General features: G+C 38.5%; 1 protein-coding gene across 1 annotated transcript in view; it reads left to right on the top strand.

The window, feature by feature from the left end:
* The window catches only part of GPR158 (G protein-coupled receptor 158), a 532888-nt gene that overhangs the window by 77013 nt on the left and 441073 nt on the right, over positions 1-14802 (top strand). The window contains exon 2 of the mRNA XM_066280852.1: positions 4469-4574. Within this exon, the coding sequence (XP_066136949.1) occupies positions 4469-4574 (106 nt within the window). The remainder of the gene's footprint in view (positions 1-4468; positions 4575-14802) is intronic.

Below are 14802 nucleotides of genomic sequence, written 5' to 3'. Positions count from 1 at the left end.
TTGAATTTTTTGTCTCCGTTTGGTTCCTTTTCATAGTTTCAATTTCCTTGGTGAAGTATTCTTTTTGTTCATTAAATTGTTTTTTGAGCTCTCTAAATTGCTTTTTCGTACTTTCTTGTATTTCCCTGAGTATTTTTAGGACTTCAGTTTTTAATTCTGTCAGTTAAATCCAAGGTTTCCAAGTAATTGAAAATTTTTTTCTAGAGATTTTTTATTATCTATCTGAGCTACATCTCTGTTTTGTATCCATGATATTTGATTTCTTTTTCCTTAATGGCATTTGAGAGTGGTATTGTTAGTAACACTAATAAGAGATAGTTAAAAAATAAAATAATAATTGAAAAGATACAGTGAAAAAATGAAAATTCTATAATGATAAGTGGAACAAAAACTACATGAGGAAAAATGATAAAAGAGATAAAAAGTGAAGTAAAATATGCCTAATATTACAAAAAATGAATTCAAAATATAATAATTTGTTGATAAATGATGATTGAACAAGAAAAAAAGAATAAAAAAATAAAGAAAATAAAAAATAAAGGTTTATTGAAATGAAACCCTCAGAATAAATAAGAATTAAAAATGTAACAATTATGGATAATGAAGTTCAACAGGAAAGGGAAAAAATATAAAGGAAAGAAGATAAAATTTTCAAAATGGAAAAAAAAAGAAAAAAATGTTATAAAAATGTAATTTTTTTTTCTGGTTTTGAAGGGTAGCTTCTTCCTTTTTTTCAGCAGGTGGCACTGTATGCCCCAGTGAGACTTTTGGGCAGATGTTTTTTGTTGTGTTACTATGGCAATGACGTAGGCTGGGCCTCAGTTCCATTGGTAGGCGGGGCTTGTTATGGCTTGGAGGCTCGGACAAGTAGAATCTCAGTTTTCCAGGTGCCTCTCCTCACATTTCTCCTACCTGAGCTAGCAGCCTGGGGACTTAGCTGTGAAGTTCATCCCAGCCACTGCTTACAGAGCAAGAGGCTCTAAGAGCAGCCAGGTTCTCACTCTCGTACTGTTTAAAGCACAGTTCTGGATAAGGCCATTTCAACCAGAGCCGTCAGTGGAGCAGTCAGGGCTGGGAGCCGATTGCAGATCTATCACCTTTCTAAGGGCCATTGGACAGGTTTAGCACGTCTCAGCCTACTGTGGGCTGGGAGCTGATTGCAGATCAGGTGCCTTTGTAAGAGTCCCCAGGCATGTCTAGCACTCCTCAGCACTCTGTGGGTCTAATCTCCACAGGCTTCTCCCTTGTGCACTGTTTTGTAGCCCACAGCAAGCCACATGCGTGCCCAACCTCCATGACTTCAGCAGTGCACACAGGGGCTTGTACCCACCCACTTAGGTGTACAGCGCCTGTGATCTCAGTCAGAGCCAGGAATGCAGGAATGCACTCAGAAGCCTGTAGCAGCCCTATGGAGGCACCCCTCCTGAGAAGTCCCAGGTCCAAGGATCCCAGCCTGTGCTGGGGTTTGTGGAGCTGGGAATGAACAAAGATGCTTTCAATAGCCCAAGCAGATGTGTATCACTGATAATCTCGGGCTAAGCCCTCTTGGCCACGGGTACATGCACCCATGCCAGTGGTGCCAGGTGGAGCCACTCACAACCGCCAGTGATCGTGAAGCCGGGCGCGCACAAAGCTGCTGACACTGTCGCTGGTGCCAGCTCCCGTGGGCACCCCACACCAGTAACCTTAGTTGGAGCCTGACACCCATGTCTGCAATCTTAGGCAGAGCTGATGTGTTCTTTCTTCTGCTTGATCATCCACCCCAGCCCCGCTCCTTCTCTCTGCCCCAGACCCTCTGTTTCTCTCAGTTTCAGACAATGTGGCCCTTCCTCAGATCAGTGAGGAAAGCAAAATTCCCCATTCTCTGTCTTATTTCCTTCAGGGTGGGTTATATATTCAGCCACCTTTTCGCCCAATTATATCTTTGTCTGGTGTGTGTATATTTCAGGTGCTCCTGAGATTTTTTTCTCTGTCTTTAGTTGTTGAATTTGTTGAAATTTCAAGGGGAGATATTGGGAGCACCCCTCATGGTGCCTGTTCTGTGATGTCACCAGTCCTCTTCTTAATATATTTCAAAGGCCAAAAACAATTTTGGCTCACAGTAGGCAGTTAATAAATATTTATTGAATTATTGAAAGAATGAATATGTTATTTTCTAAAGACCATAAAGTAGAGCCCAAATCAGCTTGCATGATTGTCATAACCTATGTGGAACATAGTTCTTATGGAATTTCTGGTAGTGAAGACAGTCAACAAATCAACAAATCCCCCGAATTTAGTGTCTGTTCATTAAACATATTGACACTTTATAAAACACTTTATATCCTTTGGTATTACTTGGGGGCAGGGCCTTTGTTTTTCACCTACACCTGTTACAGTGATGCATGTACGTCAGACAATAAATAAGCATTTGTTGAAAGGAATGAACTGGGTTAAGGTGTTAGGTTACCTTGGAATCCAGTTATTTTGAACATTTATGAAAAAATGGTCTATAATAGTAATAGACTGGGGTCTATTTCTCTGAAGGATTTGTAAATTTTCTATGATACATTTTGGATTTTCATTTCAGTGTTCACCTGAAAAATTATCTTACTGCTATTGGGTTATCTGGATCACCAAACACTGACAGAGGTGTGTGGTGCCCCTGTTTGCTTTCTGTCTCTTTTTAGCATTAGTACTACATAGTGTAGTCCTTTGTCATAGATTAATAAGAAAAGAACAGAGGCACCTAAAAAAGCAAATGATTGATTCATCAGAAATGAAGCCCAAATGACATTACGCTACTCTTTCGGAAGATTTCATAGTAGTTTAAAAGCCAAAAAGAGGCCCTGGCCGGTTGGTTCAGTGGTAGAGCGTCGGCCTGGCGTGCAGAAGTCCCGGGTTCGATTCCCGGCCAGGGCACACAGGAGAAGCGCCCATCTGCTTCTCCACCCCTCCCCCTCTCCTTCCTCTCTGTCTCTCTCTTCCCTTTCCGCAGCCGAGGCTCCATTGGAGCAAAGATGGCCCGGGCACTGGGGATGGCTCCTTGGCCTCTGCCCCAAGCGCTAGAATGGCTCTGGTCGCAACAGAGCGACGCCCCGGAGGGGCAGAGCATCGCCCCCTGGTGGGCAGAGCGTCGCCCCCTGGTGGGCGTGCAGGGTGGATCCCAGTCGGGTGCATGCGGGAGTCTGTCTGACTGTCTCTCCCCATTTCCAGCTTCAGAAAAATACACACACACAAAAAAATTAAAGCCCAAAAGAGAGAAAAGAAATGAGTTATAATGTACGATAAAACAGGCTTGCCATTCTGAGAGGTGATTTAGTTTGACAAAACATAATCACCAGTGCTTATAAATCAATATTTTTAAATTAAATTTTGTTGGCTTTATAGTTTTGTTTGCATTTATTTTACAATTTTGTGGAGTTTTATTGTAGTTATAAGAGCCACAGTATAAGGAATTTAAGCCTACCTTTTTGTTTATAAATATCTAATAATATCATAATGAAAATAGTTTATTTAGGAGTGTGGGACCTTGAAAATTGTATTTTTACTTTTAATGGGGTGTTTATATTTTACTCAATTTTGTGAAAAGCAACAGCGAAGGTCTAGCTGAAGGGCCCAGGACACCAAATATTGATTTCATTGGAGTCCAGGTGGGACAGTTCAGGGCAGGGCAGGTATTTCTGCTGCTTCTGCTGCTAGTGGTGCTGGCAGTGGTGAAAAATAAAGGAGAGGGACCTTAGGAAAATAGAGGAGGATTGGTCAGAGAAAATGGGAGGAATTTTAGATAAAGTTGTAGCTTGCTTTGCCATTATGCTTTTAGCTCTGAATTTGTGAGTTCTCTTTCTTAGTGACTTTCCTCAAATGGCTAAGTGAAAAGAAAAATGTTGATCAGCCTGTCTGTAGGTGATGTAGACCTGTTTGGTGTGGAACACTGAGAGACCTAAAGCACTTTTTAAAGTCATTGCTATAGAAAATCAGAGAAAAGAGATGCTGATCTTTTGATATTGTCCTCCCTCCCTGATATCTGATCCCCCTCCATCATGTTTCTCCATCCTGGTCCTGCAATGGGAAACAGGAGTAGAAAGCAGTAAGATAAGGACTTTGTTTTGGTTTACTTTATAGAAAAGATGTTGGGAGCAGGTGTTATTTCAGAGACAACTTTGCTACCATATCCAAAAAAATACTGTCTGGGGTTCAATCAGCAAATATTTATTAGCACCGACTATGTGCCAGGCATTCTATGGAGAAGTGAAGACAGTGAGCAATGAAGAATTTCTGCCTTTGGGACTTACATAAGACCATTACTGTTGGTACTGTTCTATTGTGTCTTACTCTTCACTTGGTATAATTTAGTTGAATATAAATGGGCAATTTGAAAATTTTTAGTGCACTATTTATGCTAATTTGATCTCTAAGATAGAGTACAGAGTTAGAAATTGTAAAGACCCAGATTAATTTGTTCTTTTCATCTTTCTCTGTTTTTAAGGGGTGTCATGAAAGTGGACATAAATCTTCAGAAACTGGACATTGACCAATGTTCAAGTGATGGTTGGTTTTCAGGAACTCACAATTGTCACCTTAACAGTTCAGAGGTAAGAAAATGAAAATAAAGGTCTCTGAAATCAGGAGCTCAGAAATGTATTATTTATGGTATATATATATATATTCTATAATATATATATATGGTGTGTGTGTGTGTGTGTGTGTGTGTAATGAACAAGAGGAGAGGCCTCTTTCTGGGAAAAAAAAATCTCCTATGCTGGTCTGCATGTTGCCAAATGAACTGAAAAAGGAGTAGGAAATTAAATTTGTGCAGAAAACTCTTCATTTGGAGACTAAGAGAAGGTTGAAACTGGAATTATGTCTGAAGTTTGGCATTAATCAATCAAAGGCTGATCCTCTTCTTCAAAAGGGACTAGAAATGAAAATAGCAATGCAATAAAAAGCCAGTCCTGGAAGGGTCAACCAGATTTTGCATATTTTCATGGTATATGTTGCCTATTGAAACCTTGATGCTATCTTTTCATTCAAACACAATGCCATCCATTAGAAGAGCAGTAGAGAGAGGATAGCAGGGAAACAGTGAAAAAAGGAGGAAGTGTATGCAGGGACCTGCAAGGAAAACGTGCAGATTTGGGTACGTATTTCCAATGTCAGCTTCACTCCATGCCTTATTTCATGAAATTGTGGTTGGCTAGAGATAGGCATAGAGCTTACACATCTGGAAACAAGACTGTCACTAGTCCTTTGTAGTTGCAGACAGGAAGTGTGATGACATTCTGATTTCATTTTCAGTAATCCATTCGTGAGGTCCCAAAATGTTAAGAACAAATGTACAATAAAGTTCCTGATCTTAAAAACTTGGGCTGTCCCAACTTTGAGTTCATGAATTTGTGAGGAAAGTCATCTTGATTTATTGAAAAAAGAGGGGCTATTTCCATAAATTTAGTAATCTACATCTTTATTTTTTGCTCTCTGTGAAAGATGGTTATACATAGTATAATTGGAAGGTGAAGGATATTAAATCCAAGGAAAAATGAACAATGAGTATTTATTTGTGCCAGTACAAAAGTAAAACATACACAGATGTGTGCACAGATATATATGCATGTACACGTGCCCATTGCATGTTTCCCTGTGGGTCCCACTACATGTCCTGCCACACACAATCCACATACTTGCATATCCCCACCACTTGCAGATCCACTTACCTTTGGTAGTTCTGCCATTTCTAAAGATACAAATTTCAGTTACTGATCTGGTGAATGCCATTAGCCTGATTATTATTTCCATGTCAATGGTAAACAGCCATTTAGCTTCATCTGTTAGCCACAGGGGAGTTCTTTCTGCATGGTGTCATCAGTAGGCGCTCATTTCTGTGTGTGCTCATTCAGTGGTGCTCCTTTTGAAAAACAAAGGGATGTTTATTTTTTCAGTTTGTTACAGTTGCTGTTTGCTTCTAATAATCTTGGTGTAGTTTTTGTTTTGTTATAGTACACCTATTTATTTAACTAGATCAGGGGTTGGGAAACTTTTTGGCTGAGAGAGCCATGAATGCCACATACAGTGTGTCCATAAAGTCATGATGCACTTTTGACCGGTCACAGGAAAGCAACAAAAGACAATAGAAATGTGAAATCTGCACCAAATAAAAGGAAAACCCTCTCAGTTTCTGTAGGATGAGGTGGCAGCATGTGCGCATGTGCAAATGATGATGTAACACCGTGTATACAGCGGAGCAGCCCATGGCCATGCCAGTTGAGATGTGGATGGTACAGAGGAAAGTTCAGTGTGTTCTGTGGCTCACTAAATTTGAATCCGTGACCAAAGTGCAACATGAATATTGGCGTGTTTATAACAAAGTGCCACCACATAGGAATAACATTACTCGGTGGAATAAGCAGTTGAAGGAAGCCAGCAGTTTGGTGGAGAACCCCCTTTCTGGTAGGCCATCAGTCAGTGACGAGTCTGTAGAGGCTATACGGGATAGTTACCTAAGGAACCCTAAAAAATGTGCGTGAGCCCACATCGAACTGCACTGAATAGGTATGAAACTGGGAGAGTTTTCCTTTTATTTGGTGCAGATTTCACATTTCTATCATCTTTTGTTGCTTTCCTGTGACCGGTTAAGAGTGCACCATGACTTTATGGACACACTGTATTTTAAAATGTAATTCCGTGAGAGCCATACAACGACCCGTGTACGTTATGCATTATCCAATAAAAATTTGGTGTTCTGGAGGACAGCTGTAATTGGCTCCAGCCACCCGCAACCATGAACATGAGCGGTAGGAAATGAATGGATTGTAATACATGAGAATGTTTTATATTTTTAACGTTATTATTTTTTGTATTAAAGATTTGTCTGCAAGCCAGATGCAGCCATCAAAAGAACCACATCTGGCTCGCGAGCTATAGGTTCCTGACCCCTGAACTAGATGGTCATTATTGGAAGAACCTCTTTCTCCTTTTGGGAGATAGATTTATTTTCATTGTATCAGTATTGTTAACTTTCTGGGTATTGTTTCTTTTTAATGTTTTTACATAAATGAAGATATTTCAATTTAAAATATTATCCTCTATTCTGGTTAATAAAGAAAGGTTGAAATGTGTAACTTTGGGGTTTATATATGAGATGATTATGTCTTTTTCAGTTTCTCTAGGAAAAACTGGAAAAATGTATCCTACAAGACAACTCATAATTCAATGACTCTCATTTTAAAATATTATAGAAAGAGGTTCAAACGATGTCAAAATATAACATCGTTGAACATTGAGAGGTCTATAGGACATACACGTTGATCCCTTTAAGCCCTTTCCTTGCCCAGATACTGGAGTTGAGAGGAGTAGATCTTGGTGTCCTATCCTGAGCCCAAGAGGTCCTTGGTGCTCAGTCTGACTCACACCGGGCTGTTGCAGAACTCTTCACACTTTTGGTTGGGCTTCTCTAAGGTTCTGTGGTTAGTGCTGGTCACTCAGGTCACCTGCAACAGTTTCATACCACATCTTCAAGTCTAGTGACTAGCAACAGCTTTTAATCCTTCTCTGTATTGATGTGCACTGGAGACTAGGAACTGGCTTCCCTTGAAGTTTTGATTGCTTGGGAAAACAAGAAAATCTTTTGCACAGGGCATTTTGCATCTGCACTGGTTCTCCTTTGTTGCCTGTCATGAATCTTCTGTTCTGGACCCCGAGAATCTTGGGAAGTTGTTAACGAGTCATCTCTGTAGGGTGTAGAGGCCAACCTTGAGGAATTTTCGTCTCATCAGAAGCAGAGCCACTCACATGTTTACTGTGAATCTTATCTTGCCAATATTTAACATTCTAGAGGACATTTCAAATTTCAAATTTATAATTGAGGCAAAATTTTCTAGTGTGTTGACTTTTCAGCCTCCAAGGTATCTTAAACCAGAATTGTGAGTCCGATGTTGGAAACAAGTGGTATGTGACCCATGACAAAAGCCTTGGGAGCATTTTAAAGGCATAGAGATTAGTTTGTGAGGAAAATATTGATAATTGCTCAATGGGTCATTGCAGGGTCTATGAGGCCACTAAGTATTTTTTGAAGGACATAGTGAAACAAGATCTGAATGAATTGCAAGGTTATTCTATTTTTTCTTTGACAGAGACAAAGAGACAGAGAGAGGGACAGATAGGGACAGACAGGAAGGGAGGGAAATGAGAAGCATCAATTCTTCGTTTCCGCTTCTTAGTTCTTCATTGATTGGTTTCTCATATATGCTTTCATGGGGGGGGGGGCACTACAGCAAAGTGAGTGACTCCTTGCTCAAGCCAGTGACCTTGGGCTCACACCAGCAAACTTGGGCACATGTGAACAACCTTGGGCTCAAGCCAACAACCTTTGAGCTCAAGCCAGCAACCCCATGCTCAAGCTAGTGAACTGCTCAAGCCAGATGAGTCCACACTCAAACCAGCAACCTTGGGGTTTCAAAACTGGGTCCTCTGCCTCTTAATTCAATGCTTTATCCACTGCAGCACTGCCTGGTCAGGCCTTACTGTTTTTATAACTGATTCAGATCACTGCAACATGGACTTGATCATGTAGTCAACACTCATTTAAATAATTCTTTACCTAGTCTCATATCATATCATTGTTTGCTTTGAGTACATAAAATCTTCTCTTACAGAATGATTTATTTAAAACATTAAAATAAGTCAATACTTATTTTATTTTAAAAGTATTCTTTTGCTCTTTTTTCCATTATAAGAAAAAAATTTTAATCATTTGTTGGAAGTAGGAAACATTAGGACAGTGTTTCTTGTACTTTTTTTTTTTTTTAAGTGAGAGGCGGGGAGGCGGAGACTGACTCCTTCAAGTGCCCTACAGGGCGATGCTCTCTGCTTGTCTGGGCCACTGCTCCGTTGCTTGGCAACTGAGCTATTTTAGTGCCTGAGGTGAGGCCATGGAGCTATCCTCTGTGCACGGGGCCAACTTTTGTTCAAACCATTTGAGCCATGGCTGTGGGAGGAGAAGAGAGGGGGAGAGGAGCAGATGGTTGCTTCTCCTGTGTGCCCTGACTGGGAATTGAACCTGGAACTTTCACCCGCCAGGCTGATGCTCTACTGCTGAGCCAACTGGCCAGGGCTGAGCCTCTTTGATTATATTCTTTTAGTAAAAATGCTTTATGCCTCTACCCATAGTATATGCATATTTTTAACCTATAAATCATACATGCATCTTTGTTACATATTCTGCATATTATCAATCAGAAAACTCAATCAGGTTGAAGATAAAATGAAATAATATTTTAATGTAGATTGTATTTTATAAGAATAAATATATTTTTAATGTGAGCTATATAATTTATCACAATGTTTTTTAAAAAGTTATTTAGAAAATTAAATTTAATGGGGTGACATTGATCAATAAGAGTACAGAGGTTTTAGGTAAACATTTCTATAGCATTTGAACTGTCGATTATGTTGTATACCCGTCACCCAAAGTCAAATCATTTTCTGTCACTGTATATTTGTCCTGCTTTTCTCTCTTCCCTCTACCCCCCCACCTCCCTCCCCCGGTAACCACTCCACTTTTAATTGATTACAGTTAAAAATAAATTTAGTGAGAGTGTGTTGATTGGCTATACATCATCATTTAAAAAATCTTACTTTAATACTTAGTAATGCAGAGATCTCTACATTCAGTTTATTTTTCTAGTTAGTTTTTATGTCTGTCATAGTTGAAAATAAACCTCATGAGGATATGTCATTTGAAATTGAAGGAATAAATGCCGACTGCTTGCTCAGTCACAGTGTTCATTTTTTCAGTTCCGCCTACTAGTTCTGCAGAGGTGTTTGCAGAAGTGTGGCAGTGTCTCATCTCACCTGACATCAGCTGGGCCCTGCAAACTAATTGGAAAGCCAGACATTTTAACATTTTAATGGAGTTAGTTAAAAATTCACTCAAACTTTCACAAGGAATATTTTCAAACAGATTAGAACATTTTAAACTATATGACTATGTGAGTATTTATAGCTTTTGGCAAGAAAAACCACATAGCATTGAAAGCATTTCCAAATATCCATTTTCAAAATGTTCATTTCAAAAGGCTTACTCATGGATTATTTAAATGTCACTTTTACTTTGAAGGAACAGCTTAGGTGTTTGTTTTTTTTAAATACCTGCTGCATAAACACTGCTAACAACCACTTGTCATCAAAGAACAGGTCGGCAAACTGGGAATATTTCTCTTTTTTTTTTTTTGTAAAGAACAATGCATAACTAACCTTTGAGTTCAGAAACAAGTAGCTCATTTTGAGATAATCAGAAAACTTTTATGTAGGGAAAAGATTTTCCAGGTCACATATCATCTCATTATGAAGAATTATAAATCTTTTACCATTTAGAATATACTGCTCACAAAAATTAGAGGATATTTCAAAATGAATATGAAGCAATAAAATATCCCCTAATTTTTGTGAGCAGTGTAATTACTCTATAAATTCACTCAGGTAGTCAAATGCAAATAGCAATAAATTGAAATTTGAAAGCAAATGAAGGAACTAAGTAACCACTAAGTGGACAAAGTATTTTTGTCTTGAAGCTCACATTTTTACTTCAGGATACTTTTTTCTTCTCAATATTGTGGCATATGACATGTGGACTTAGTGAGTACATTATTGGCAATTCAAGTCTTAAATGTAAGTACAATTTAATTTATTTCTTATTTATTTATAAAAGCATTTCAATATAAGTCGAAGTTCCAGTATTTTCTTCTCACCGCCAGTTAACCTCTGCTTTGGAGATCACTTCATGCCGTTATCAGATTCTGTTGTATACAGAATGACTGGAATGGTGAGGTCATCAGCTTGGCCAATGGTTTTATGTAGCTCTAAGATAGTTTTCCAATCTCTCATTTTCCTTCTATTGAATATATTGATATTAGATGAGAATTTACTAGTAATTTCTTACTACTCCTTTAGATATGTTAACTCTATAAAGGTGTATTTAAAAAGTTAAAAATGTATGAGGGCTAAAAGGATATCGTTTAGAATACAAAAAAAAACTGAGTGAAAAAATCCAAAGAAAGCAGGAGTTAAATCATTATTGTTTACCCGTCTCTAGGACTGTGCTGCCTAATATGATAGCCACATATGGCTATTACATTGTAAATTAATTAAAATTAATCAAAATTAAGAACTTAGGTCCTTGATCTCAGTAACCTGATTTCAAATGTACAATAACCACATATATATAACTAGCGGCTACCATATTAGACAGTGTAGTGGACAGCTATGCTCTTACAGGAGTCCCCAAACTACGGCCCGTGGGCCGCATGCATCCACCCTGAGGCCATTTATCTGGCCCCCCGCCGCACTTCTGGAAGGGGCACCTCTTTCTTTCTTTTTTTTTTTTTAATTTTTTTTTAATTTATTCATTTTAGAGAGGAGAGGGAGAGACAGAGAGAAAGAGAGGAGAGACAGAGAGAGAAGGGGGGGAGGATCTGGAAGCATCAACTCCCATATGTGCCTTGACCAGGCAAGCCCAGGGTTTTGAACCGGCGACCTCAGCATTTCCAGGTCGATGCTTTATCCACTGTGCCACCACAGGTCAGGCAGGGCACCTCTTTCATTGGTGGTCAGTGAGAGGAGCACCATATGTGGCAGCCCTCCAATGGTCTGAAAAACAGTGAACTGGCCCCCTGTGTAAAAAGTTTGGGGACCCCTGCTAGCGTAGTCAGACCATACAGATTCTTGAAAACTTTCAAATTCTTGAATTTCCTTGTATAGTTGAATCAGTAACACTGCCCTTACAAGCACTAAGGGATGTTTAAGGACACACTTGACATGAATTTTTGCATATGCAGTGTTATAATCTACTATCTTAACTCAATTGCACTGAAAACTGTGAAAAATGGAGAAAGTAAATACTAATAATCTTCCAGATATTTAAATTTACATTGTATTTATAGCAAAACTTTTCTTTTCTCTCATTATTAATACAAAAAGTGGATGACGTGAAGTCACACTTTCCTACAACAGTGCTTGGCGTATTGGTTGAATTAGTGGAAGCTATGCACTATCTGTAATATGGCCTCCTTGTAATATACAGTCATTGCTTTTGGTTTCTCAATGGACTTGGCCAAAATAAACTTTTTGTTTTCATAGTAGACATTTGAAGACTGCTGTTGGTCAGCTTTTAAGTCTGCTTTCTTCTAGGTGGAACATCCTCTGGCCAGTCAAATATCCCTGCTTTACTAGACAGGTCATACCACTGCTGTATGGGTCCATTTGCTTTTGAAGTAGTGAAGCCCTAGCTTGTTTGATTTTGTTACACAGTCCTTCTCATTAAAATAATTAGGAACTGACTATATTTTTCAGTTTTTCACTATGCTTTTGAGAGTCGTTTGAACTAGATAGTCTGGAATTGTTCCAAAACCAGGGTTAGGAATAACTGTTCCAAAGTAAGTGTACTGAAGTACCTTATAAGTCAGGTAAGGAAATAGTGGCGACCTTTGCTCCTTTGAAAGGTGTTTCCAGCAGCTGAGTCAAGTGGCTGTCGCCATCTTGTGGTTGGGGAAAGAGGAGGAAGGGGAGAGGGAAAGAGAAGGGGGTATCTCCAGTAGGGAAGTCTAAGATCACTGCTAGAATACCATATGTTTTTCCTTATGTCCACTTGAAAGCTGGTTTGTGTGTTGGTTCTGGTGACATCCTAGACCATTGTTTCTAACAGTGTTTCATGCTACCCCATTCTGACTTCAATCTGCTCATCTCTAATTAGGTATGGTAGGCTTCTCTGTTTGAGACCCACTTTAAACGTTTTCTGAACTATTATTCTAAGCAATTATTATTATAATGATGATTAACAAGATATATGCTTTCTTTTCCATGGGACACCTTTCCTAATAGATGAATAGAATTCAAACTCATTTTTTTCACTTATTCAATGTATATTTATTAGTACCTGTTATATGCTAAGCATTGGGGCCTCATATACACTGGTGTACAAGACAGAGGCTATCCAAAATTTAAAATAAATCATTTCATTTCAGAGGGAGCCAGATAACTTAAAAATATATCAATTCAGTTCTTAATAAATTTTGGATATTAAATCCTTATCAGATGTATCATTGGCGAATATGTTTCCTCATTCAGTGGGTTGTCTTTTCCTTTTGTTGATGGGTTTTTTCTGCTGTGCAAACACTTTTTAGTTTGATGTAATATTACTTGCTTATTTTTTCTTTTGTTTCCCTTGCCCGAGGAGACATATCAGAAAAAAATATTGCTATGAGCAACATCCATGATTTTATTGCCTGTTTTCTTCTAGGATTTTTATGGTTTTGAGTCTAACACTTTTTTTTTTTTTACAGAGACAGAGAGAGTCAGAGAGAGGGATAGACAGGGGCAGACAGACAGGAATGGAGAGATGAGAAGCATCAATCATTAGTTTTTCGTTGAGCATTGTGACACCTTAGTTGTTCATTGATTGATTTCTCATATGTGCCTTGACCGCGGGCCTTCAGCAGACTGAGTAACCCCTTGCTCAAGCCAGCAACCTTGGGTCCAAGCTGGTGAACTTTTGCTCAAACCAGATGAGCCACGCTCAAGCTGGCGACCTCAAGGTCTTGAACCTGGGTCCCCGGCATCCTAGTCTGATGCTCTATCCACTGTGCCACTGCCTGGTCAGGCGAGTCTAACATTTTAAGTCTTTCATCCACTTTGAATTTATTCTTGTATATGGTGTAAGATGGTTCAGTTTCTTTCTTTCTTTCTTTCTTTCTTTCTTTCTTTCTTTCTTTCTTTCTTTCTTTCTTTCTTTCTTTCTTTCTTTCCTTCTTTCTTTCCATGTATCTGTTCGATTTTCCCAAAACCATTTAAAGGTAGTGTTTACCCCAGTGTATGTTTTGCCTCCTTGGTCAAATATTAATTGACTCTAAAGGCGTGGATTTATTCTTGGGCTCTCTATTCTGTGGTGTAGTTTGATATCAGGTACTGTGATTCCTCAAACTTTGTTCTTCTTTCTCAAGATTTTAGTGACTATTTGGGGTCTTTTGTGGTTCCATAAAATTCTTGGAATATTAGGTTCTAGTTCTGTGAAATATACTACTAGTATCTTGATAGTAATTGCATTGAAATCATAGATTGCTTTAGGTAGTATGGACATTTTAATGATGTTAATTCTTCTTATCCGTGAACACAATATGTGCTTCCACTTGTTTGTGGCTTCTTCAGTTTCTTTCTTCAGTGCTTATAATTTTCAAAGTACAGGTCTTTTACATCCTTGGTTAAATTTACTCCTAGATATTTTTTTTGTGTGAAGCAACTGTGAATGGGATTGTTTTTGTACTTTCCCTTTCTGGTAGTTCATTATTAGTATATAAAAATGCAACTGATTTCTAAAATTTATAAAGAACTTGTACATTTTAACACCAAAATTAAAACTATCCAATTAAAAAAAATGGGCAAAGAACCTGCATAGATACTTCTCCAAAGAGGACATAGAAATGGCCATTAGATATATAAAAGATGCTCAATAAACTAATTATCAGAGAAATGCAAATTAAAACCACACTGAGATATCACCTCATACCTGTTAGAATGGCGCTCATCAATAAATCAGTGTTGGAAAAGGTGTGAAGAAAAGGTACCCTTGTGCACTGTTATGGGAATGAAGACTGGTGCGACCACTGTGGAAAGCAGGATGAAGTTACCTCAAAAAATTAAAAATTGGACTGCCTTATGACCCAGCGATTCCACTTCTAGGAATATATTCAAAGAAAACTGAAACACTAATTCAAAAGAATATTTGTACCCCTATGTTCATTGCCTTGTTATTTATGATAAACAAGATTTGGAAGC

Source organism: Saccopteryx bilineata, chromosome 5 (assembly GCF_036850765.1).
Source record: "Saccopteryx bilineata isolate mSacBil1 chromosome 5, mSacBil1_pri_phased_curated, whole genome shotgun sequence".
Taxonomy (NCBI): domain Eukaryota; kingdom Metazoa; phylum Chordata; class Mammalia; order Chiroptera; family Emballonuridae; genus Saccopteryx; species Saccopteryx bilineata.
This window is presented reverse-complemented; position numbering and strand designations above follow the sequence as displayed.